The following is a 26,572-nucleotide window of genomic DNA, read 5'->3' as shown; positions in this document are numbered from 1 at the left end:
CAGTCACCGAGAAAATCGTGTTCGCCGTAGACGCCCCAATGACTGCAATGCCTATGTACATTAAGCCCTCAACACATCACTTGGGCCGACCCTGTATGTATAGATGCATATTGCACAGTGGTGTCATCTAGTGAGAGCAGTGAAAGAATGCTACCAATCGATTCATATTGTCATGCGGCCAATCCTAGGCTATTGTCAGTGAAGCAGGAAGACTAACAGAATACTTTCACATTTTGCCCCCAGTCTGCCGCATTCTCTCGCATTCTAATGCTGTTACTTCTAGCAGCACAATAACAGCGTAGGATGCTCAATTCTCTAGATGTTACGTCGATACGGCAACCATTTTGTGAGTTTCTCCAGTGAGCGACATCTGGTTCAATTTGAAACGTGCCCATAACACTCCAAACGACACTCTTGGTCCAGACACTACCGAAACACCCCAGACTAATACTTTCAGTTGCCAACACCGATGCAATAAACTGATATTGATAGGTCATAAGAGACCTTCTACCTGAAAGGATTGACAAATGATCAGCGCCAAAGGCATGCCGAGATATAAACGGAAAGAACAGTGAACAGGAAAGAGAAATTTCATATTATCAGATAATAGGACAATATACAGGAACTTCACAAATTATTAGACCGTTCCTTAAAAATAATTGATTTTACTGAGTTTCAGAGAGGAGTAAAAGCAATTAAAAGTTCACAATAAAAGAGAGATATTAGGTTGTTATATCGACATCAAATTCAGGCAATCCCAGTAACTACAACTGTATCATTTTTTATTACGTCGTTTAGGAGTTCCTAAAAAGCAATTGTGCTTATAAGTGGTGATTTGATTGTTATGACACGATATAGGCGGACAACACATGACTAGTGTGATTTCATGATCGCTGCTGCTGATACCATTAATCCTTACAGTTGCCAGATGACTACAATTTTACCTCACGGCCTCAGGATATTTATGGATAGAATTTTTCGATCGCTTTAATAAATGAAATCAAAAATCGACTAAATTTACGGAAGTATGCATTTATACTTTATATGTGACATTTATATAATGAACACTAAAAATTATTAGTAGTGTATGTTGGGATTCTAATCATTTTTATTAATTTCTGCCTAATGCAGAGTATTTCTTTCCACAGCTCAAGCCATACCTAATGGGGATGGTCTGCAACCCGCCGCCTACCCTAGCTTGCAGCCCTATCCTGGTGTTCGTAAGTATTATCATAATTTTATTTTCCTTTTTGTGATTAACCTAATTCAATTTGGATGTATGTTCGTGTTTTAATTTGAAATTCTTTATTTTAATTTCACTGAAGTAACTGTAGAATTTTAAAATTAAAATTGTTTTTATAACGGATTGAAATGTGGATGTTCATTAAATGTAATAAAATCATAATTATTTTTTTTAATTAAGATTCTATTGAATAATCTTTTATGTATAAGTTTTATGCAATCTGGATACGCCCTGGTTCGTCTATTATACTGTCTAATAGTTTGTTTATTATCAACAGCATACCCAGCTCCCTACGGTCACTTTGCTCAAGCTCTGACCCCGCAACCCACTGTTGTAACACAGACACAAAGAGAAGGTGAGAAGTGTTTCTTCGTTCACGTGGAATGCTGATAATATTCTTGTTAATGTATTTGTTTCGTAGTAGCAATAAAGTTGTCGCCCTCTTGTATAATGATAATTTCTCTGCATGAGAGTTGTGAAACTATATACGCACGGCACAATCTTTAGAAGAAGATACACAAAGGGTAGACTATTTCAATCTCCGCATTACACGAATTTTTTTTAATATATAAAAAAAAGTAAGGTCATTTTGTCCATTGCTATAATCCCCGATGAACTCTGGAGGATTTTGGCACATCGACTACTTTGGTCATAGTGCATCACTCCATAAGGTCTACTAATTGGTTTAACGTGTACAGCGCGAGATCGGTACCGGTTTATGTTAACCCACGTAATGCATAACATATTTTAACTCGTTTAATTGCAATTTTAATGAAATAAAGGAAATTGATGTAAGAGGCTGCAGTAACGTCAGATATCTTAATACGTAGTGTAAGAACGTTTAGGGTAGTCGACTGTGTTGTTTCTCTAGAGGGCTTTCGAAGTTACGGTCGCTTCCTCACATCCCCAAAATGATTTATAGATTTTCTCTCCAGTTTTGAAAATTTATTTTATTTTGGTATGCTTTCTTATATACAGGCAACCCCCGTATAACACGATTGATAAATTGCGGCAATCCTCGCATAACAGTATATTTTTTAGCGTGGAAAACCCTGCTATTATGTTGGATATAATTTTTAAACAATTCCACTCTCTTTGAATCCCTCGCTGTTTACTCGCTAGTCAAAAAAAATATATATTGAGAAATCCCTGTATTTTATTTTGTTGGGAAATCCCCGTGTTACGTTACGTGCTATTGAACTTGTAGAAAAATCTAGATTTCAAAGTTTTATTACTATTGGATAGCACACCAGGCCATCCAAAAGATTTAAGTCATCCAAACGTTGCAGTTATGTTCCTACCACCACAGTTCTACGGGATTAATACAACATCTTTCATTGAGCCATTATATCCACCTTTAAAATTCATTACATCAGAAAATCGTTACAATGGATTTTGGAAAAAATTGATTCCAAATCTATTGAAGTAATGGAGGCAAAGAAACATTTCTCAATTGTGGACTATATCAGAATCATAGCTTTATCGCTGAAAGAAGTAAAACTGTCAACGTTAAATGCGTGTGGAAAAATGTATGGCCAGAGTCAGTTCATTCAGGAAATATGGTTGAATCGGTGCGATAGTAGAACTTGCCACGTCAGTAGGAGGGGAAGGTTTTGATGATATGACTATTGAAGCCCTTGTGGGTAGCACAGTTGACAGAATCGCCCTCCTCCCCCACCATGTGGAAAAGACCTGAGTTCGAATCCCGTCGATGACGGGAGTAATTTTTATGGGTCTTTTTCACAACGTGGCTGAGTTAGTCGGTCTCAGGCGAGGGTAGCAGGGTTTTTTTGTCCTTCAAAACAGAAAGTCGATCTCAAGACACGCAATTTATAGATAGTATACACAGAGTAACATGGCCTTAGTCGCCGATGCTCCTAAAAAAATTTAAAAAAATATATGATTACTGAAGACATACAGGAGGGCATAAAGTTAGCCTAGAAATTAGAATCTTATTTTTTGAATGCAGACCTTGAATGAAAGGAGCTTCAAAAATGCTTAGTTCCATACGATGAAATTCACAAAGATTTATCAAGCAAAGCAAACAAAACCAGATTACTGATTTTTTTTAAAGAGGGCAGAAGATACACAAAATCTAGAATGGTTATTTTTGTTAGCTTTTGGAACGAACTCCCCTTTTCCTTAGTCCAGTATAACACGACATTTTATAGGAACCTAACTACCGTGTTATACGAGGGTTACCCGTAATACACTTCTTGGCATGCAGCAATGAAACTTTTGCGATAATGTGGTACATTGTGTGTGATGATAGATTTAACTGCAATAACGTCATCCACATTTTCTAAGATAAAATGCGTTTCAAGCATGCCAATATTACAAAATTACAGATTCGTAGTATTTACAAACTAATCATACGAAAATAGCAAATAAAGTTGTTTTATCATTTTTAGCGGTCTTCAATCATTATTAATCAACAGAGTAAAATTAATAATCAACAGAATGAAAAAATGTCTCATTGAGGGTAGCCGTTAATTACTCTCAAGGAGAAGCAGTGGCGTTATTGGGGTCCCTTTACTCTATATAAAAAATTGATTAACATCAATATGTTTATGATGTTTTACATTAGTGTATTTTAAAGGATATTTTATTAAAAAATTTTGAACAGATCGTATCAAAATCAATTCATTTGATTCTGTATCATATCAAAATGACCTCTGCAGATAACGAGAGGAAGAAACAAATATGGTTTAAACAGTTAGTGATTTCTATATCGAATGCGTAAAAGTTAGATACGATGGAAGGTTAGTCTTAAATACTGGCGTGTTATATGCCCACTGTGAGCAGGAATGGAAGAGAGTTCTGAATATTTGGTTAAAGTAGAATAAATATTTTTCGCTGAATCAAATGCATGAATGTATCGTATGATAATTTTTGGTTGACTGATTTTTTGTTCAAAAAATCACAAATATGGCATTAATTCTAATTAGGTCTCGAGGTTTCTAGTCGGCATATTGATTTATTAATTAATATACTAATTGCATAATGTAAATGGAATGTTATTATCTTGATAAATTGTGTTACAATAATTATTAAATAAGATAAATAGTTAAAACTATAACTTTGATAATATTTACGAATATTTTTTAAATATACACTATGCAATGATATTAAAAGATCAAAACGAACCAGATAATAGTCAGATGTGGGATTAGGGGTGCGCTACTCAATTATATCTGTAAAAGTATGCTTACTGGCTGTTTTGCGGTATAAAAAACATGGAATAATTCATGATGGTGGTGGTAAATCCTACTCACTCTGCCTGAGATCGGCTGGCTGCAACCCCAATTGAAGGGGGCTCTTTAAGAATTCATCCAAACTCCGTCAGAATTTGACACGTGGTGATCCCACTATACACTGACTCGGGGGATCAGGGTCAGTATCCAACTACAAAATACGCAGCATGTGGCAAAGATGAGATGCCAGTCAAATTTTTGTATACATGCCAAGAGTCTGAAAAAAGTGCTCATATCTTTCTACAAAGAAAGACCTTAATACACTACTATCTTTAGATCTTAAAATCCATCGATATATAGCCATCCATCATCCGCGTTATTCGAACCTTTCCAGTTTGACAGAGAAAACTAGAAGAGTTAGAAAGCTGATTCTTTCATTATTTACTCTCATTCCTTTCAAATAGTGAACGGCGTAGAATCAAGGATATACATATTCACCATACATAAATATTACCCTTCGCAACCCGAAGATGATTTGAGGAAGGGGGTGAGTGAATATTATATGTCATTTATTAGGAAAAAGATTGCGGCGAGGACTTATTTGGTGATAAGTATTTATTTATATAAACTTTTAATCTCCAGTTTAAGATCTTATCAATGCCATAGTTTGAAACATTGTCGCAGGTGATATGAGTATTATACAATTCGTAAGTTACATACATTATAAAAAAAAAAAGCATGTAATGATATCATATTCGTATTTTTTATTTATCAGTTTGATGAATCTGTATATTAGTGCTTTGTTATTGTTTTAGTGTAAGAAAATTTACGCAAACCATGTCTACAATCGTTGGAGCCGCGATGGTAAAATATTACGCGTTTTCCTCGATCCTTCTGTAGCTAAGAAACATGTCATAAATGATTTAATTATAATACTTTGTGACCTAGCTGAAGAGGAAAAGCTTAGACATTAGTTATAAGTAATAAATAAACATTGCACTTTTAAGCATTGTTTATTAGTTATCTACAGAAATATATTGTGAAAGAAACGCACTAATTTTTCTCTTTAGGGCCTGAGGGGTGCAACTTATTTATCTACCACCTGCCGCAGGAGTTTGGAGACGCCGAACTAATGCAGATGTTTATGCCATTCGGGAATGTAATTAGTGCTAAAGTCTTCATCGACCGAGCCACTAATCAGAGCAAATGTTTTGGTAAGTATCCGCACACAGCAACTACGTAATCTTCTCAGATTAGAGAGCGATAAAGTTACATTACGTAATATTTAGTAGCGTTTGTATTTCTTGTTTCCAGCCCTGCCTTATTTACAAGTCAGTAATCTTTTCGTAGGAAGATTTGGCAGAAGGGCATTCATTTGAATAACCTCCGATGCTGGACGTGAATATTAACTTGGAGTAAACAAGCACAGTGTTCGTTAGGCAGTACTTTTAAATTTTTATGTTGCTTCTGAGATTATCGACGTCATTTCCGGAGGCTAATGAATCAAATATGACGTCAGGCCAAAGAGAGAATAAGTCCTAAGACAAAATTATATGAATAATACCTCGTCAAAGCAGACCCTTGTTTTAACGAGCATTCTTCTTTTTAACCCTTCGAGGTAAATAAACGCAGTGGAATCAATTATTTTGAAAATAAAGTAAATTAATTAATACGTAAACAAACGATATCCATCGAGGCAGTAGAAAAACATTTTTTTTCTCCCTCGCATTCCCTAATTTTGCTGAAAGAGCTATTGGGAATTACTTGTAACGTGGAAGCACTAAATATTCATATTAGGAAATTATGACACAGCTGGGATCTCTGCATGCGTGTGCTTGCGCTTAAAATTAGTTACCAGCCGCAATAGAACGATGACAGCATTGTGGGCGGCATCTAAGAACAGTTTGGGCTCAACTTTCGAGAACACGGGCCCTTTTCTTGGCGATTCTTGCTGCAAATGACGTAAGTAATTATTATTAGGATTTAAGTAAGTAACTGTTTCCCCTTTTCACCATAAAAGATGCTGATATGTGTTTACCAAATGGAGGATATTTCTGCAGAGAAAAGCTTTTTCGTTTCACTTCCTTAACTAAGAAATGTGATTTTTCTAAGAACTGAAAATTAATTTATATTTTATTAATTATAATTGACTTCTATTTAATTATTTTCAGTGTTGATTCTTGGTAATAATTTAAATCTCTGACTGCACCAAATATAGATATTTATAGTTACAGTGATGACTGAAATATAAAAATCTCCAGAAAGACAAACTTCTCATTTCAAAATTGTATTTAAGTGCTGCCATCTCGTAGGCCTTTAAGGAAACATTTCAAGATAGAAATGTAATTCTCACTGCCTTAAAAAGTAATAAATAAATAAATAAAAATTGCTACACTTTTTCAAATTGTTTTTTTTTTTTTTTTCCGATCATGTAACCCTCGCTTTCCCTCACAGAGAAGGTTATCATATATATTATTTCTCCTCGCGATATAAGTACTCAAGAATTCGAAATATTTAATATATTTCTTTCCAGGATTCGTGAGCTTTGACAATCCCGCCAATGCCCAAGCTGCCATTCAGGCAATGAATGGGTTCCAGATAGGAATGAAGCGTCTCAAGGTTCAACTGAAACGCCCAAAAGATGCTAACAGGCCTTACTAACATTGGCTTCCCGTTACTTGTACCAAAGGTGAGTAGATGCCATCTTTCCTTCCACACTGCGCAGAATACATCAGCGTAGTCATCTGTTGAGAAGTTTTGTTTACAACAGTGGGTCTGTTATAACTGCGAGAGTTTAAAAATATGATGGAAATAGAAAGTAGCAGAACGAACTAGAAAACAGAAGACTGACTACCGCAGTGGAAGAATCAAGTAAGAAGGTGCTTTTATAAAGCTCAGAGCTTTATACATTATACTTAATTTCATATCATTTTTCAATGAGACATTAAGTATTCATGACGAATCGCAATCCGCTCTCGATATACATCCTGAACTGTGATGACTAAGTAAAAAGTATACTTTGTACACAACAATATTAGAGCTCTTCAGGGGATAATTATGATAGAAAGAGCAGACTTCCGTGACAAATTGTCAGGTGTATCCAAAGAGAATCTTCTTCTTAAGTTGGCTGCATTAAGTCGAGTTACTCGAAGAACATAGCGTATATATGTCTATTTACATGCCAAAGTAATTTATCATTCCCGTGTTTAGTAATTTATCGTCCCTGCTGCAATGTGACAGGCTACTCTGATGGAAACTGTGAAATATTAAAATAACAGTGTACTCTATTAGGGCTTTCGATTAGATTATCTCCAAAGTTATAGATCACTAGACATGCTTTTCAATTTCCCATCTTACAGCGTTTGTAATCGAGTCTGACTGATGGCTCGGGGATTTTTCCACGCTCTTAAAAACAGCCTGCATGGGACGGTGAATTTTAGGTTAAGGTTACAACGGATAGTCTAGCGAGGTTCTAATTTATCACTCACCTTTACAAGTCGCCGATGATGTTAAAATTGTATAGCTGTTCTTGCTACAGTTGTAACCTATAGTCAATAGTAAACTTTTTTGACGCGTTAGCATATATGCATAAAGCGCCTATTGTCTTCACCATGAACGTCCGTCCGCATGTAATAACGCGACTCCCAGTAGCTGAATTTTCATGCAGTTTTATATTTGGGCCTTTTGTAAATATTTATCGAGCCCGTTCGTGTGTATGGAAGAATTTTCATGAAATTTTACGTTATCTCACTTGTTATTTCTATAACTGATTCGTCCAATTCTTTATCTCCAAACTACCATTTTTTAAAATGTTAAATTCAGTGGATGTTGTATAACTAGATACGGAGGGGCTTTATTAAATGTTATTCCAGTTGGCATATTACTGGTAGCAACGCTAACATAGACTACACAGTTAAAAGTTGTAGAATTATTAATCACAAACGGATCTCGCATTATCCCCAAATTTGAAAATATATCACACAATTGCAATATGGACATATTATTTTTTTTATGTTCATGGTAGGCAAAGTTTGAAACTTTAGTTCTTTTCGAAACCTGTCTTTCGAACTTAAAAAGATATATTGCGAATTAAACCTTTAATAAGCGTTATTTATACACAGGTATTAATAATTATGACGTTGAAATCTTTATGAAACGCTTTTAAAAGTATAGGATAATCAGATTCCTAATAAACATCCTAACAGAATTCCCATTGCGTTCTTTTTTGCTGATGATGTGATACAGGAGCGTATCACAAAATGTCTGAATCTATTCTTTTTGAGAAAGAAGGGAAGAATTTGACCTACACAGGGAGAAGTGCTTTGATTTCTTTTATTATAATAAGAAATATTGTACTCGAGAAATTTGTATAATACATCCCTTTCGGATTAGGAACACCCGACCATACTTATTTCAGTTTGAATTAAATTAAACACTATTATTATTATCACGTTAATAAATAAAATAACTTAAAACAGAAATAGAGAATAGTTAAGCCTACACTCACCCAAACAAGCACAGCGGCACGGTCTCCTGCTCAAAGAATGGTGCAAATTCTGCAAGAAAGAAGCAAGGCGAATAGACGCCCACTTAGAAAAATAAGCTTGCGTTACATTGTAGCAATATAAAGTTACAGCTATACCATCAGCTTGGCGATATGAAAGTTAATTTTAAATTAATTAAAGAGACTATAGATGAATATCAAAGAGTAAATCGAAAATAACTTGCTAACTAGATGCTGCAGAGGAAACACTGCGGCGCTTTATGTTCTCATATCGTAATTCTTTGAACTTAATGTGTATCTATCCACGGTCATTTATTTTAGAATATTTCAAATTTCATTTTTTAACGAGTCCGCGTGGATTTGAGACATACCCCTTATTGTACACTTCTTTTTCTAAAAACAAGAAAAGCGGAATACTAGAAGAATTGGTAGTGCGAGTTGAGTGTGCGCGTGTTTATTGTGCGTGACTTCAAGTATTTGGCTATCTGCAATTTAATTTTTTCCTTCTTTTCGTTCTACCATTTCATTATTGGAACCCCTGCAAAGACCACTTCCCTGTGTAACACCGAGCACCCTGTAGCTATTACTCCAGCGTCTTATTGAAATGTCACTTTATATTTGCGGGATTCGGCTGTTGCGCTTGACAAATGGATCTCAGAAGAAGGTGGTTATTGATAATGGTATCGCATAACCGTAATGGGCTTCTGTAATTGATGTGGCAGCCTATTTGAATGCCTCTCGTAAAACTATGCAATAAAAAGGCACTCGCGCATCCGGCATCGTTTCAAGAGGTACTGCCAATCACGAAATACGTTTTCTTAGAAGATAACCCCCAAGACGGCGCAAAAGGTGTTTCCGTTTCTCGAAAACAGACGATATCAATTCTAACATAAAATGTTGCTGTAACGCTTGTATCATTAATAACTTTGGCTTTCTTCGCTATTAATTTTTCTTTCTTCCTGTTCTGCGGTTGTTTACTGCTCTGGTGCTCCTCAGAAATGAGGAAAGTGGTCAGCTGGTAGGTACTCAGCGGTGTGTGTTTTGCCACGCCGAAATGAATCACTTATGGAAGCGAGTCTCCTTTCTCCCCACCAGAAAATCCATCCTTTTCCCAATGCAATATTTTCTTTTTCAGAATCTCGTAGAAATGTTAACATTTCAGTATTGGACCGACGTGTTTGTTAACCGTTCGCCGTGCCACCAGTGCTGCCCGCTCTTAGCTCGGCATCCGTATAGTGTTTTGGAGAGGTGGGGGATGCTGATAATTGTATCCGTTTTTCTCCGTTGTCGTACTGGAGCGGGTCGGGATTTGCGTTGTCATGGTAACCGCGCTGTTGCGAAAAATAACTGTTTCAAACATTCGCTTTAAGATAATGAAGTGTTTTGCGACTTTTGGATAGCATCATCTGTGGACAATAGAAAAATATAACACACGATTACACTGGAAATAATCTTTACGAACATACGTGCAAAAATATTTCTTTTAACTGCTATTTTACTGATTGAAATTTCAGCGGGAAACATTTTATACTATAAATAGTTGAAAGTTTAATAAAATTCTACGAATTTCACCACGTTAGCCTGAATAAACTACTTCTCAGCAGAGAAAGATATTTTATATAATTCCTGTATGAGATTTAAGCGGGCATTAGAATTATTGCGTCTGAACTGACCACTCATTTTCAGAATCCTGAAATTCGGTAGTGGTTCCATAATTCACCCTCAAAATAAATAAATTAAACCGAACATGGCCAAATAATGACAATGGTGTAGTTAATCCTATTAAAAAGGGAACAACCGGTTCACAATTACAAGTAAGGTTGAACTCAAGGAGTTTGTTATGCACCAACTCGCCAGTAGCTATGAAGCAACGACAAAAGTAATGAAAGTTCTAGTCACTGTGACTCTGGCAAGCAATTTTGAATTGCAAGGATACATAGGGTTTGATCTGAAAAGTTAGATGTGGTCGTTTAAGAGAGACAAAGAATTACAATGGATGAAATGATAGACTTAATACAACGGCCGTCTTCTTCCACCCGAAGAATTAAAATCCATATAAAAGACTGTTGTAACCATAATAAACACCAGTCCGCCATACGAACTGAATTAATATAAATTTTTAATTCATTATTACTTGTATTAAATAAATTGAAAGATACAGGCTATGCATAATTTTACTCTTCCTTTAAAGTTATAAAATTCTGGAATTTTCGGAATGGATTACAGACGTGAGACGATTGGCTGTACAAGTTCTTCTGATAGTTTTGGAGATTTGGTAGCGCCACAATTAACCAAAATGTATGCACTGAACCCAGCTATGAAATTAATATTTCCACGTTAATCACTAATGGATATTGAATAGTGTGAAAAAAAATTTAAAAACGTAATTTTTCGGGTTATTTTAAAACACTGTAGATTGCACACATCATCAGCTTTCTTTCATAGCAAAAAAGTTGCGTCAACATCTGTAAATCAACCCAATCTTCAAGGAAATCTCTCTTACCTGTTCCTTACATTCCTTTTCTTTTTTCAGCTACTTTTCTTAAAGAAAGCACTTTCGCACCTTCCAAGAACTTTTCGCTGCCGTAGACATGCATTCAAGCAACATCAGCAGAAATGAATGTGTGCAGGGTAGTTATTAGGCTCCCGCAATAATGACACCACCTCATCGATTCTAGCAGGGTAGAAGGATGGTGCATGAGTTGCTATGACAGTTAACGGTCATTACTCTTCCATGAAGAAGCCGACTTGACAGATATGCACATAATCCTCCCCAATGCTTCCCCACGAATTCTCAGAAGCCCTTTTCATACTTCAGAAAATGTAAGAAAAGCAGGAAACATTCGTGAATTCTAACCAGACTAAACTCTTCTGTCACTGGTAAAATTACTCGCAATTTCGTTCATTTTAGGGAGGGCTGTTTTTTTGGAAGAGATTGGCATCACCAAAGAGACAAACATCGCAAAAGGCTGAACTGAAATTTTTCTTCTGAAGGCACCCCACACGTTTAGAGGAATAAATGCATTCGCACGAGTCTGTGCACAATGGGGTATCGAAGTGTGAGTTTGCATATGTGTGAAACACACAAGAACGCATGCACGGGCGCGCACACAGACAAACGCTGGCCTATTCTCTTGTTGCTCTGATATTCACCAGACAGTTTGTCTTTGCCTGCGATAAAAGATCACTTGAATTTTCATGAGCTGCACATAATGGAGAGATGCGAATAAGGTCACGCTACACTGCCTCATCCATAGTCATCCGTAGTAAATGAAGCGGATCGGGGATGTCTGGGGAGGAAGAAGTGTGTAATTAAGGATAGACGACAGCGGGTGTTGTGTAAAGATGCTTGAAGACCGATGCTTTTAACCAGCTGCACAAACAGTCCTGCGGCTAGAATAATAGCGGTCTACTGCTATTCACGGTCCACAAGTGCTTTGTTGGGGGGCGGAGAGGATTAGGGTTGGTTTCATTAAAACTGGTTTAGCTATTGTTACGGGACGTTATCCTCAACTCAAAATGGCGCTTGGGTTTGGACAAAGTTTATTTACAGATATCAAATTACACCAAGACCTCTTCTTAGGTGACACCGCTGTTACAAATTACAGCGTTGCCATGGCGATGCTCGAACAGGAAACGAAGAGCGGAAAACAGATGAGGGAAACGGAAAGCAACAAGTGAATGCCGTTCAATGAGGTACTTTGAACTAAAGCAAAGAAAGATAATGATCCAGATTCGTACTTAAGATGTCTCCTATACGTTGGGACATAAAATAAACACAAAAATCTAAAGGAAATCCTTAATTCCAACTAACATTAGTGTAGATATCAAAAAAGGACATCCGGCTGTGCAGCAAGAAAGAGTAATTTACAAGCGGTGTTCATCAAATGTAAATAACTTTGTAGTAAGGACAATACCTAAATTAGGGGATTTAGTGAAGATAATACCTATAATACCTGCCACAAAAGCTGTTCAGAAAATAAAAAGTGAACAAAGTAAAAAACAAAAAGGCGACTTCCAATATTTGAATACCGAACTTTATTCAAATTATCAGGTAAATGTTATTTCTACGAATTTACAATTAGTGTAGATATCAAAAATTCATGTTTCAAAGAATTAACAGTGTCGTATTTTTTTTTTTTTTTCATACTTTCAGAACACATCAACATATAATGCTTTATAAATTTAAGCAAGGGAATTACGCGACTTCAACCACGAAAATAATTCAAGATATCTAGTAGTGAGGAAACGCTAAATGACATCCAAATTTGGGGTCTGAAGTCTACGGCTTACCCCATAAAGTTCATTCAGGCTGACCTGTTCAAATCGATGACCACACTAGAAAATTCTGCTTCAGCAACTAGAGAAATTATCCAGAAATTCAATTTGACCCATTCATAGCCACTCTGGATAAAAGTGTCAAAACCTGGAAAGTGAACTTCGAGCTCCGTCTTTGAATCGGCTCATTAGTAGAAATTAAAAGTGAAGTGGGGAATTTATGACGATGTTAAGTGTCCTCAAAAGAGTGGATTATGGCCAGATAATTTGCTATGGCACAGCCAAGAGCTGATTTTCACCTCAAGAAAATTTGTTATGCGTTTGGTGGGATATTTTGAACTGTTGCATCTGCTACTAGAAATTCCAAAATTTAAACTTCTTTGACTAATCGCAAGGGTGTTGCGTTTCATCAGAACAAAGCGCGTCCTCATATCTCGGATCACGTGTGGCAAAATCGAACTTCGTCTTGAAATTCCGCATCGCCAATCCTTGCACCATCAGATTATCATGGACTCCGAATTGTGCATCATTATCTCGATGGAAAAGTTGAACCTTTCCACCCACCAAAAGTATCCTGTCCACGTGCTTTGCAGGCAAAGGAAGTTTATAAACATGGTATTGAAGTACTGGTACGAAGGGGGTATAAAACCAGATAACGAAGGAAAATAGATCATGTTTGGTTTAAACTTGATTCGATATACAGTAGTCGTGTTTCTATTTTTAAAAAGAGGGAGAAGACGAGAGTACTTATGGGATGGCCTAAAGCAATTCAATTGCATTTCTGACTAAAAATGCTTTAAAATCTCTCAAGCATATTCCAATTGTAAATGTCTGTAAATTTTGCCTATTCTTGGCAAAATTTACAGACGCAGTATACTGAATCGTAAGGCTGTTGTGCTTCATCAGAACAAAGCGCGTCCTCATACGAAGTTCAATTTTGTGTGGCAAAATTGAACTTCGTCTTGAAATTCCACATTCGCCAATCCTTGTAACACCATCTGATTATCATGTACTCAGAATTATGCATCATTATCTCGATGGAATAGTTAAACCTTTCCTACTGGCTGTACAGGTGGCGAACCTTTGGTGAATAAACTGATAATAATAATAATTATTATTATTATAATTTCTCCCTGATTGGAGGGTTCCACCCCGTGACGAATATTGCTACCAAGTACACATGGTGGTTGTTATCCAACAATATTAATAGGCCTTATTTACCTCGGCGCTCATATTTACAGTGAAAATTGTAACAACGTAGTCTAAACCTGTTTTACCGGTAGAAAATTCCTCTTCATTTTTGTTACAAATGTCTTCTTAGGGGACATTTATAATTGGAAGTTACTGTTGTGATGTATGCGCTCTCATAGGCGAATTAACATGAAACTCTCCTCCAGCCCAAAGGCTCTACAGGGACAAAAAATGACTAAAATAAACAAATACTCCCCCTGTTCAAAAATAAAAGGTGTGCGCTGAACTCTGATTGTACAATCAGGCATCATACGCAGCAGCTCGGAGTAGTTGAAGTTTCAAATTATTAAGTCATAGCGGCTAATGGGATCTCATGTGTGATGTCATCTGCTTTAACTGCACTTAGCGGTGCCTCAACTTCAAAACTGCTAAGCAGTTATTTCGCGGACACGTCTTATGTTTTACCACACGTTATAAATTTTGTCCGAAAAATGCTTCTGCCTAAAAGCGCTCTGTAGGAGCATTAACTAAATGGCCATTATGTAGGTACTTCAATATTCTTTCCCTGTGGCTGAGGTCGCTACAATGGAGGTTGCCTGTATTCTGGGGAAAGCTGGCAGTGCTCGCGGATTACCATCACTCTATTACGGCCTCTCCTCTAAAACCACACGAAGCTTAGATGTAAGTCATAACGAAGATATTTCCTGGTAACACGGTTACACTCTCTACGACGATGTTCAGTGTAATAGCTAGTGATGCATATTGGAGTGCGTACGAGATAGGTGATATTTCAGAACACACGGGACTCTTTTAATTACTTATGAAAAATTAACGACTTTCTATAAGTCAGCAGTTTTCGAAATTTTATGTAATCCTTGCATTTCTAGAACATTTAGGCACAAAAACTGCTACAAAAGAAGTCAACCATTTAATACCACCTTTTGACTGCAGTCTATTTAAATAAGTTGAATGCAAGCAGAATGTCTGCTGGTGTCACAATTAAAAATTTGAAGTCCTCCCATTTAAATATGCTTTCACAGTAATTCACTGATGCTCAGAACATCGTACAGAGACATTAAGAGACAAGGTTCATCAATTTTACTTCAAGTAGATCTCAGTGACTGTCAGTGATCACTTCAATGCCTGTTGAGTGGAAAGGCCCAAGGATGGAAAGTCTGTGTATGATTATTGTAGAACTTAGACGATGTTTCTCTCTAGGTTCTTCATTTTCTAATTGTTTTTCATTATTTTCTTTTTTAATTTTACAATAGATATCTCTATTGTAAATTTAAATATATTTCTGATAGATTTGAAGAAGTGGATCGAAATACACTGCATAGCTTCACCATAAATAACGGAAAGCCCTCTGCACTACTGTTTGCCTTGTTGACTTCAATCTAGTTCTCTCGGAATAGTAGGATCGAAGACGGTTTGGCTGGCTGGATCCAAGGTGGAAAGAAAGCTTCATATTAGTCGGTTCACCTGTTAGTATGTGAAAAGTTTGCGACGCGCATTGTTATCGGGCAATAGCCTCTTGTCTTCTTGATGGAAAAAAAAATTAAGAAAATAAAAAATAAATTTCTCAAGCAAATCTACGAGTATCTAGTTTCACATCTCTGCTTCACTTTCTAGATTACAACAATCTGCCTTTCACAATTCGGTAATGGGCTTCTTAAAGTTAAGAAACGTGGCTCTACTTGTATTCTGACCTAGTTTCTGCTATTTTCTATACCTCTTCTACTTATAAAAACTTCTTTTGTGTTTCGACCGAACCATGGTCTGGTGTGTGTTGTAATTCGAACTTTTTCAGAAGTGCTAATATGCGCAATGGAGATGCAGCTGAAACTGCCTGAATGGCCTCATCCACTGGGCATTCTGCCAGTGATGTACAGTCTGTGTTCATCAGTGGGCTCAAAATTACAGTCACCCTTCTTCGTTCGTAATCGTCAAGAATCCAGTTTGTTAATGTAGGGGTTCGGCAAACTTCATCAAATTCCACTGAAGGGAAGCATGGCCTGACTTAAAATGGACGCTCTGCATTAAAATACTTAGTGAATTATCGTGAAGAAGATCAAGTTTATGTTCCCCTCTTGTGGGGAGGAGAACCTATGCCTCCAGAAATCTAGAACATGGTAAACTGAAGTCCCCTGTCAAGACAGTAAGTGAGCATTTGCTCAGCCACAGGATATCCATGTTATGAACTCCATCTTGATCTGGCTGTAGGAAGGTAAATGAGACTAATTTGAATTATGTTTCAGGTTCTAACTTTGGCTCATATAATTTCAAAATTAGGAGTCTCTGGTTATTGACGTAGTTGTACTTCATTAAACGCAGAATGAAGCCTAACTGCTCGTTCACCATGAGCCTGTACGACTCCATAAGGCAAATAAAATAGACATTAACACGGTTCAATATCGCTTGCAAGGTGTATATCTTGTTTGATATGCTCCTAACGTTCTATACGAAACAGGTTATCCCTCTCAATGTGCATTATACTGTTCGGAAGTCTTAATTGCTATATAGTGGCTTTGCTTCTCCGATGAGCGGGTGACTCCAACACTTCTGACCAAATGAATGGGGTCAGGATGCCAAGTAATACCTAATCCATATATTTTATTTGTAAGGCGACTAGCAATGGCAAACCAGAACAAAGTCTTACCTTTCTTGCGATCAGTTCACCCAACTCTTCTAGGATGTAGACTACATGCCTTCTAGAAAGAATTTCTGATTATTCATTAGGCACTTTAAAAACTCTATTTTTCTGGAAGCACAAAGAAAAGCAATCTGTACCTTGGCCCTTTAGCGGCATAGAATCATTATTGTAAAATCAACATGTGAATTAAAAAAGCCATTAATCTTTTCTATTTACTACTGCTTATTCTACAATTACCTGAAGGTCTCTTACTCGATTTCCCCCTCTATCTCTCCCTCCCATTTGCATCCCCTACCTTCACTTCTGTGGTGTGCCTCATGATGCATTCCTCCACACGTAAGAGTTCTTAAGAAATTAGTTTATGAAATTTCTTTAGTCTCCTCTCATGTTTATTTTCCAATGTTCCTCCCATTCCCTTATGCGTTCTCCTTTACGTCATTTCTAACTACCTGTTATGCTCAGTGTTCATGTCTTTGCTCAACACGGTGTTTCAAAGTCTAATTAGTTTTGTAAACCACGTATATTGCTTTCCATTTAAGGTGCCGACCCCCCCAACTAAAAAGGTGCTGCGACCTCAGGTAGTTTTATTAGATGGCCACTATATTTCTTACATCTCTTCCCTAATCTTCTCTTCAAACTTACTGTCGCTGCTTGACTCCTTCCAACGTGACACTCAACATGGTCTGTTTTCCAACATCAGTTTCTATGCTTCCTCTCACACTAGGTTTTTATAGATTTTGTGGCTCATTCACTGTTTATACTGTGCCATACTGAGCAAGTGGTCAGCAGCAAATGGCGTTTTCCAGGCGAAGACTAATGACTGTTTTCTTTGCCACTACCTCACCGAGTGTATTAATTATGTTGAATGAAAATAAACCCACAGCTGCTTACTAGCAGACAAACGTGACGTCCTAGTATGCTGTTATTCCCATCCTTTCTTTTCGCTGCCCTTGTTTAATTTAATGCTGGTTTTTATCATCCTATCCAACTTTACTAGTCCCGTTTCTCACTGTTTAACAAATAAAGAACAAAAATTCAGTTTATACTCCGGCACGATGACGTACTATAATCGTACATCAGAGGAGATTAAACTGTTCATTCGATAAGAATATTATCATTAACTGTATATTGTCGTCATATGATTTCGAAGCACGACTACTGTACTATGGCGTTGACCAATACTGAGGGGTCGTTATCTTTCCTTAAGTCTAAACAGATTACATTATGCATTCAATGAAGAATTTAAAAAAAATAATAATAAATATATATCTGGAAGTCAGCATGTCAGTTTCACAAGATTATAGTGATGTTCGTCTAGAAATTCATCCACTCAGAGTATATACAGTGGCGGACAAAAAAAAAAAAAACAGCATCACTTGTGAATTTTGCAATTAATGTGTTTTGCAGAAATGTTCGAAATGCATTTGTTAAACGGGAAATATATCTCTGTGAATGAAATCCAATAAAAAGACTTCACCTAATTACCATAAATATCTTCCCAAAGGGTAAAATGTGTAATTAATGGAAATGGCAATCATGACAACCAAACATACATTTTATTGCATTTACGTGTACAAACTGAAATTACACGTTAACGTAGTAGTAGTATGTACTGTAAATCAGCAAAATAAGTCCTCAATATTTTGTTGTTCCTCCTCGAGATGCAATTACCGCCTTCCAACGATCTGGCACAGAGTTAATGAATTTCTGGATATACGGTTGCCCAATCTCGTGGTACCACACCCTTACAATGCTCTCCTGCAGCTGAATCTGACTTATTGGCTTCTTCTGAACAATTTTAGACATTATTATGTACCAGCAATTTTTAATAGGGTTCAAATCTAGACTGTTGCCGGGCCAGTTCAACACTGTATTTCTGAGGTATTACTGCACCTTAAGGGAGAAAAATGAGGGGAAATCATTGGTGTAAATATGTTTTAAGGCTTGTGAGACAAGAAGACAAACTCATCATTAAATCTAAATCGCATAAAACTGTTCAATTTTGCTGTGTGGCAAGGTGCTGAGTCCTGTGGACATGTTTATATGTAAAGGGCGGCTCCTAGAACGTTTGTTCAACTCCGCCTCGTATCTCTGTGAAGAACAGTATCACTACAAATGGGCCAGATATGTGTGTGACATCGGTTTGTGTGTATTCTGTTCTGGCCGCTTGGCTACCCAGAATCATCTGTCCAGGTGACTGATGCTTCTGGGTACTCGTCCACCACGGGAAGGTGGGCCAGTCCATGTAAAGCACGTACTGTCTCAAGAGAGACTCTGACCCACCTGATGTTGTCAGAAGGTAGGCCAGGAGTCTCTGGGGACGCCCATTCCAGAGAGAAAAAAAAAACGATCACCCATGGTGCTGGATATGGAACCGAAATTATTAAAATAAAACATTTATAAAAAAAATAAATAAAAAATAAAATGGAAGAAGGTAGTGGTGCTGCTAAAAAAAAAAAAAAAGCCAAATAAATTAGTAAACAGAAAAAAAAAAATTATGATAATATATAAATGCATAAAAGAAAGAAAGTGATGCTATTAAAAAAAAATTATAATAATAAATAAATACATAAAAGAAGGAAAGTGGTGCTGCTAAAAAAAAAAAAAAAAAAAAGTGCTGAGTCCTGTTGAAAAATGCAGTTTTATACTTCTGTTGTGGGGTGATCCCTAATAACGGGTTTCTGCATTCACCATTCCGTTAATAAACTTAATTCGCCCCAGACCATCTGACCGGCGGGGAACTTTACAGTCGGTGTTATGCAGTCAGGATGGTATGCCTCCGATTTTCGTCTTCTGACATATCGCTTCCCATCCGAGCTATGCAAGTTTTAGATCAGGAGCACTAGCATGGCGATCACGAAGGCATAGCCGTTTCAAATATCGATCTTGGGAAGGCGTAGTCACCCTGTTACGGCCTGATCCAGGTCTTCTCTTCACATTACCGGGGGGAAAAAAAGTGTAGCAACAGCTACTCTTTTTTTTTTTTCTTGGTGTCAACTGTATATATGGAGCCATGCTGACACCTCCACGAAACAGGATACTAATGAGCGTATTTACCGTATTTCTAGAAACGCTGATGCAATACCTTGCAATTACTGTCTGACTCAATAGAAGCGTTATCTGACGCAATACCTTTGCTTTGCGACAAACAAAATGACTGTAATCAAACGATATCTTATGTTTCACTACAAATGTTACTTTTTTTTAAGGTGATGCAGTTTTTTTGTCCGCCACCAAACGGAAATGAGTCTATCCACATATAGACGTGTCTTACGAAGAACGGCCCCGAAACAGCTCAACTCCACCGTGGTACACTGTGATGATACATAACTCTATCCAAAAATGAAGTAGTGCTATGTTGTTGTGGGGTTTAGGCACATCAGCGACTTACGCTATTGTGCAGGATATACAGTATTATGCCTGCAAATTGCGTGTGTTCTATGGTCGATTTGTTTTCTGGGTGAAAATCGCGAGTTTCGAATCCATACTTATTCCTGTTGCATTAATGGCTGAAATACACAATATTCTGCTCTAAAAGTGAGGAGAGCTACAACCATCTGACGGATGGTTGAAGCCCATTTCGATAAATTTGTAAGGAAAGTAAACTTTCCGTAAGAGGTATGTTTTCCGAAAATAATGCTGGGCATTTTTACATCAACACGCACACAGAAACATACTGCAAAGGTTAGAAATTTCATAAATTACTGCGATACTCTGGAAGTTGTGCCGAGAAATCTTTAAATTATCGCTTGTGACAAAGTGTTTACACGTTAAATCATAAATTTGTGCATACCAACGCATAGAGTCAAGTAACTGTATTAAATCTTTTATTCTATAATTCATATCTGTTCTTCCCACTAAATAAATTTCATTTTGTAACTTAGAAAATTTCGGATAAAGTTCTTCACATTTGTAACGTGTTACTTAATAAGATGAAGTCTTCTGAGTATATATATTTGAAATCCTAAATTAAAATAAACTGTCTTGTGGATCTGTACAACATATGACACTGGGAAGTCGGAAAATTGTCTCTATACACATATATGGGATTCATTTTAACAGCTATCAATTATATAAATACAATCCCATCATGATGCTGATAAAAAAAATATAAGGACGCAAAAAAGTGAATATTTGTGTTGTTAGTAGGGTCCTCCACAGGTGGGTTAATATAATACCTGCTTCTGGTTACAATAACGGATTATTTATTTTATATCAAAGATGGCTATATACTGATTTGGTAAATGCGTATAGGTTTAATCACGAATTATGGTATTAAAAGAAATTTATCTTCCTAAGCCACCGCGGATTATCTGGAACAATTAAATGAACATGATTGTTCCTTTACCAAGTATTTAACTTTGAAGTTTCTAACCACCTTAAGGTTTGTAATTTAACTAGAATTATTAGAAACACTTTGAAAAAATGATTCTTAAAACGATCCGGAGATTATATACTAACGACAGACCATTGTTTCAGCGATTAAACTATTCCTACAAGCGATGTTAATTCCTGAAACTTAACTTCATTTTCCAGCTCACAGAATATGAATGACACACTGGGATCGTGTTTACCATTTTAAGCTGTTGAAACGCACCAAATTCTCATCATTATTTATTAAGTCCGAAAAGTATGAGATATTATGATTGCTATCGCTTGTAAGGAACAATAATTCCTTTCTTCTCTCGTCGACAAAATAATTCGTTTTGGCATACCTCAGTAACAACATGTACCACGATTACTACCACCGCCATTCCTATAGTTCTCATTTATTTAAAGTATAAAAAATCGCTTTTTAGCCGAGAAGTGTGCAAATGAAAGTCATAAGTAGTTGCTGTATTGGTGACACCAGATGTCAGCTACAACAACAAAATATTAAAACAAGACGCTTAGAGGGTGTCGGTTAGGATTACCGCAGTCACTGGCACATCTTGTTATTCGGGTGTGATGTCGCTGGAGCTGATGATTCAATTATTTCCTGACTTGTATAGCTTAATATGCTGTGTCTTTTCCATTTCACTGACAGAATTTCAGCTCCGTTAATTTACAGCAAACGCAGTTGTGGAAAGACAAAGGCCCGGTATTTTGACATCATGCGACTCATTTCAAGAAAAAAAAAAAAAAATTCTAATCTTAACACTTATTGCAATTTACCGACAGACGCGAGTAACGTTTGACCAAGCATCTTTCGGTTCATTGCAAGCTCAGGATTACAAATTTAAACAGATATGAAAACTTTTAGTATAAATGTTCTGTTTCGACTTGCCATTTCTGCTTTCTTCAGATGAACTATGTTTATTTGATAACTTTCAACATAAGCTTCACAAATTTCAAAATCAGGTATTAACCTTACATTATAATCGTTTTCGGATACAGACGTAATTGACAAATTAATTTTCTTGATGAATGAAGTCTTTTACTAAAAATAAATAATTAATGCATTTGTTTCATTTTCAGATGGCTAGAAGCATCGGGGAAGAGTTCACAATTCCAGAAGTCGATTGCTCGTTGGTCAGCTTAAGACATGCGGAATGAAAAGACTTTACAGATCATAAGAAAGGACTTCGGCACAAAATATGAGCCTCTTCCTTGTGGGCTCAACTGTAGATGACCCCCCAAATCATTTGTAGCGTTATGTTAGTGTTAAGGATACATTGTAGTAGTAGTAGTAGAAATTAATGCTTGTAGTTTATCCATCCTTTACTGCATTTTGAATATTACCGCCTCACTGAGATCATTAAGTAGTTTCAAGTAGATAGGATCTCCTTTAAAGAAAAAAAGCAGAGACTTTCTGTACCCCCAAGAAGATTGATATAACCTGATATGATACTACTGATTCGTGGACATTGACGACTGTGCAGTAGTTTGAGAGTTCATATCAGTACAAAGGTTTCCCCACCATCTCCTGCACTGCTGTGTTCTTCCAAATATCCTCGCCAAAGAAGCCGAACTTCATCGGAAACATGACATGCCAAAGGATTTATTGAATCTCAGCAGTGAGGAGCGAAAAAAAATGAGTGTTTATCATTAGATTCTAGTTTCCCATCATTGGCTACTCCACAGTTTTCTCAAATAGTACTTAGCACTGTAGATTGGGGAAATGGGGCATATATGGGGTGAGAAGAAAACCAAAAGACATATTGTACGTAGTAGAAACATACATTTCCTATGATCCAGTAGGAGTAGTTGACATCATCTGATTCTGCACAGACATGTTTTAAGATATTTTCTCACAGTAAGGTACGGAGTGGTGTCTTATAAGTTGGCACTTCAGTCCCTTTCTTTATTTAAATGTAGAGAGCGAAAGCGTGAAAGAGTTGTTTTTGATGATGATATATATATATATATATAAAATATATATTGCGTTTCACAGCAAAGAGGCAGCAATATACAGTTAGAAGTGTGCTAGGAGTAGATAATCTTGCATTGCAGGGTTAATACGTTTGAACGTAGCATCTTTTTTAAGATTTAGCCAAACTACAGATAGAGAGAAAGTGAGCGAGAGAATGATGCATTTTCACAGGGTATTTGATTGTAACCGTTTTGCTTTGCATACCATTGTACATCTCGTTCCATCTTAGTCTTACTACAACTAGCCTCGTGGTGTAGATCAGATCGTAGTCATGTTTGTACAAAACGACGACTGCTAAAGGATCAATTTGTCATCACATCGTTTGAGAATCTGAATATCGTCGTCTGCCTTTTTCAAACACTCCCCTTTCATTACAAAGACAGCCAGAAGGCTAAATGATTTCTATTTTGAATGAAAGGATGGTAGAAGAAGAAAAATAACCTTTTTCTTGAGAATTTGTATTCAATGCGAAATCTCCAACTCTTTTTACAAACATCAGATTTATCATTCTCCGTGTTTAGATAACTGATGCAGTGTTATTCTAGTAGAAACGGACATTTGAAAACTTATTACGATATCATCCAGTAACAGCGTAGAAATTCCAATGGCTTTTCATCTAGTAGATTTGCTATTCTTTTCTCAAATAAGGTAGAGAATTTTTATTCGCACTAAGAGAAAAAGAACTTATATTTTAAAATACTGCCTTTCTATGAACCGGTCTCATCACCACTGTGATTGACTAACACATCCCAGTATTTCCCCTTCTGGTGGTTTTCGTCCCATTAGATACGGTGGAAGGAAGTCTTGATCATTGAACTCATCCCTTGAACTTCGCATTTCGTATGTTAACTATTTACAAAACTCATTAATTTCACCGATAGTAGTACTTTTAATGGAAATTTCTCTATATAGGAACTAAAGTCAACTTTTCATATTCTGAAAAACTCAAAACTCACGTCGAAATATCGGTTACTAAAATGGAAATTAGGTCCCCCTCAAAAGGAAAAATTTTCTTCAATATTCTTAAATTATAATGGATATCAGTCGAAAACCGATTAACATAAATCTAATATTAAACGATAAAACCAAGATAGTGAAATAATACATCATATAAAACAAAAACCGAACAGAGACCGTGTAAAAAAATTAATTTGCAAATTAAATGTAAAACTAGAAGTTACTTCCCAAAATAGGGAAGGGGCAAGATAGGGAAAAAATTTAAAGTATGCTTCTTTTAAGAAGAGAAAGGGACTAAAATTAACGAATTTCAAACAAACTTAAATCATATTTATTGAATTGTTTCTTCACTTAATTCATTCATAAAGTTAAATCTTGTTTTCAGTAATTTAACGAAGTTAATACTTTGTTCTTGTCAAAAGATTTTCCCGGTGAAATAATTTGTGAGTTTTAATTTTTAAACTTGTATTATCAATAGCGGAATGCTTCATAAAGTGGTTAATTATTAGGAACTCGAAAGGAATAAGTTTCTATTAAATAAGGTAAATAACAGTAGATGCTAATTAAATTAAGCAATACCCTTAGGAAAAACAACTGATTGTAATACTTGGTAGGTGTGAAAATAATAAAAAAACAAAACCAAGTAATAAACACAACTGCAATGAGATGCTAAAAGGTTGGTAGTGAAAGAAAAAACCAATAATTCTATGTAAATAGATGCAATCCTATAGATTTTGCAGCAATCTGTGCCATTAAATGCAAACATATGATAGATGCTGTTTAATTCATTGGAACAATAGACCCTTAGGTCCTTGTAGAGTATGCAATACAAGACAATTTTAGATTTATTATTGTGCAGAAAGCGTTGTGGCTCGTTGAAATAGGATTTTATACCCGTGGCCCAATGCACCGAACCATTTTCTGTGAACTGGTAATTACTATTCGTCTGTTTTTTCAGAAACAATCGCAGCCAATTCTTTCCGAAGAAACTCTTTTGACTAATATTGTGATGTCACTGGTAACGTGTACACAGTGCATGCACTTTTAACAGTTATGTCTTGACCACAACCTTTAGCATTCGTTAGGATAAAGCGGAAAGTTTCTTATCAAGAAACAAGAGCAAAATAAGTTTCATGTCTTTATATTATATAGTCTCCTATTTATTGTATCATCTTCATAGCCGATGTAATATACATAAATAGCCGTCCTCACGGCAGTGGACAAAACTGGTTGCCCAATTATGCGGCTATGTGATCAGGTCCAGTGGCTGGCCAAGGATTTTCATTTTAGATTTTAGAATACACACACACAGATACATATACACTCAGGCGCGTGTTATTAATTTTCTATTAGTATGCAGAACTTAAGGTATTACACGGGTGTCACTATCTAGTGAGAAGATTCAATTCCACTTCCCCACTGATTGAATGAACTTCATTTATCATTTATGGGTGTGTCCTTCGTGACTGAAGTCAACTGGATTCTGCAAGAATTTTCCTACTTACTGTAAGGCACTGTCTGATGTAAAATTCGGAGCAAGAAGTTGATTAATAAAAACAATCAAATGATACCAAAAAGGTATCGATTTAGTATTATTCATCATTATTAGGGAATTGTAATCCTTTAGCAGTCAGCTGTTAAAAAGCCAGTTTAACTGGTTTTGCTATTGGCTTTCCTTTCAGTGATATAAGTTTGTCCATTATGTCCCTTAATACCAGTCGGTCTGGTATTAATTAGTCGTATTTAAGTGCTTCCAACCAATTTTATTCCCTTAAAAAGGTTTTTTTACATAGTGACTAAGGACCTAATCCCATCTATAGCACTTCTGTGATTGCAGTCTTGTTTAATGTCTTCTAACAGATTCCATTTTACCATATGTCTCCAATGACGACGACCTGAAGCATTTCTGTACATCCATTCCTAGTCCATCATAATATCCGGTTTTTCAGTGGGAATGAAATCTGCCATCAGATGAGTTTTTCGCATGGCTTCTTGCCCTATGAACGGTAGACTATAATAGTCAACGTATGACTCAATGTCATCCCTCACTCCAGGTTGTAATTCAATGATCCATGTGGAAGATATTTTTATCTTCAGACATAATATATATATACATATACTCTCCATGTGTCAACGATAATATCCAAGAGTATCGTTGTATTCCTTATGTCTTCCTGAAGGGACGTTCAATGAACAAAGA

At 36.4% G+C, this 26,572-nt stretch overlaps 1 protein-coding gene across 11 annotated transcripts in view; it reads left to right on the top strand.

Moving 5' to 3' along the window:
• Positions 1 to 24,682, top strand: part of LOC150075249 (CUGBP Elav-like family member 4) — a 701,656-nt gene extending 676,974 nt beyond the window's left edge. For 8 of the 11 annotated variants that reach the window (XM_090389140.1, XM_090389136.1, XM_090389138.1 and 5 more), the window contains 5 exons: positions 1,149 to 1,220; positions 1,503 to 1,598; positions 5,508 to 5,651; positions 6,971 to 7,126; positions 22,521 to 24,682. In XM_090389140.1, coding sequence (XP_090245266.1) covers positions 1,149 to 1,220; positions 1,503 to 1,598; positions 5,508 to 5,651; positions 6,971 to 7,098 — 440 coding nt within the window. In that variant the 3' untranslated portion in view covers positions 7,099 to 7,126; positions 22,521 to 24,682. The remainder of the gene's footprint in view (positions 1 to 1,148; positions 1,221 to 1,502; positions 1,599 to 5,507; positions 5,652 to 6,970; positions 7,127 to 22,520) is intronic. The other 3 variants (XM_090389141.1, XM_090389132.1, XM_090389137.1) reach the window with 2 other exon arrangements.
• The last annotated feature ends 1,890 nt before the right edge of the window (positions 24,683 to 26,572 follow it).

The sequence above is a fragment of the Mastigoproctus giganteus genome, chromosome 14 (genome assembly GCF_048544385.1).
Source record: "Mastigoproctus giganteus isolate SK-2022 chromosome 14, ASM4854438v1, whole genome shotgun sequence".
In the NCBI taxonomy this organism is placed as follows: domain Eukaryota; kingdom Metazoa; phylum Arthropoda; class Arachnida; order Uropygi; family Thelyphonidae; genus Mastigoproctus; species Mastigoproctus giganteus.
This window is presented reverse-complemented; position numbering and strand designations above follow the sequence as displayed.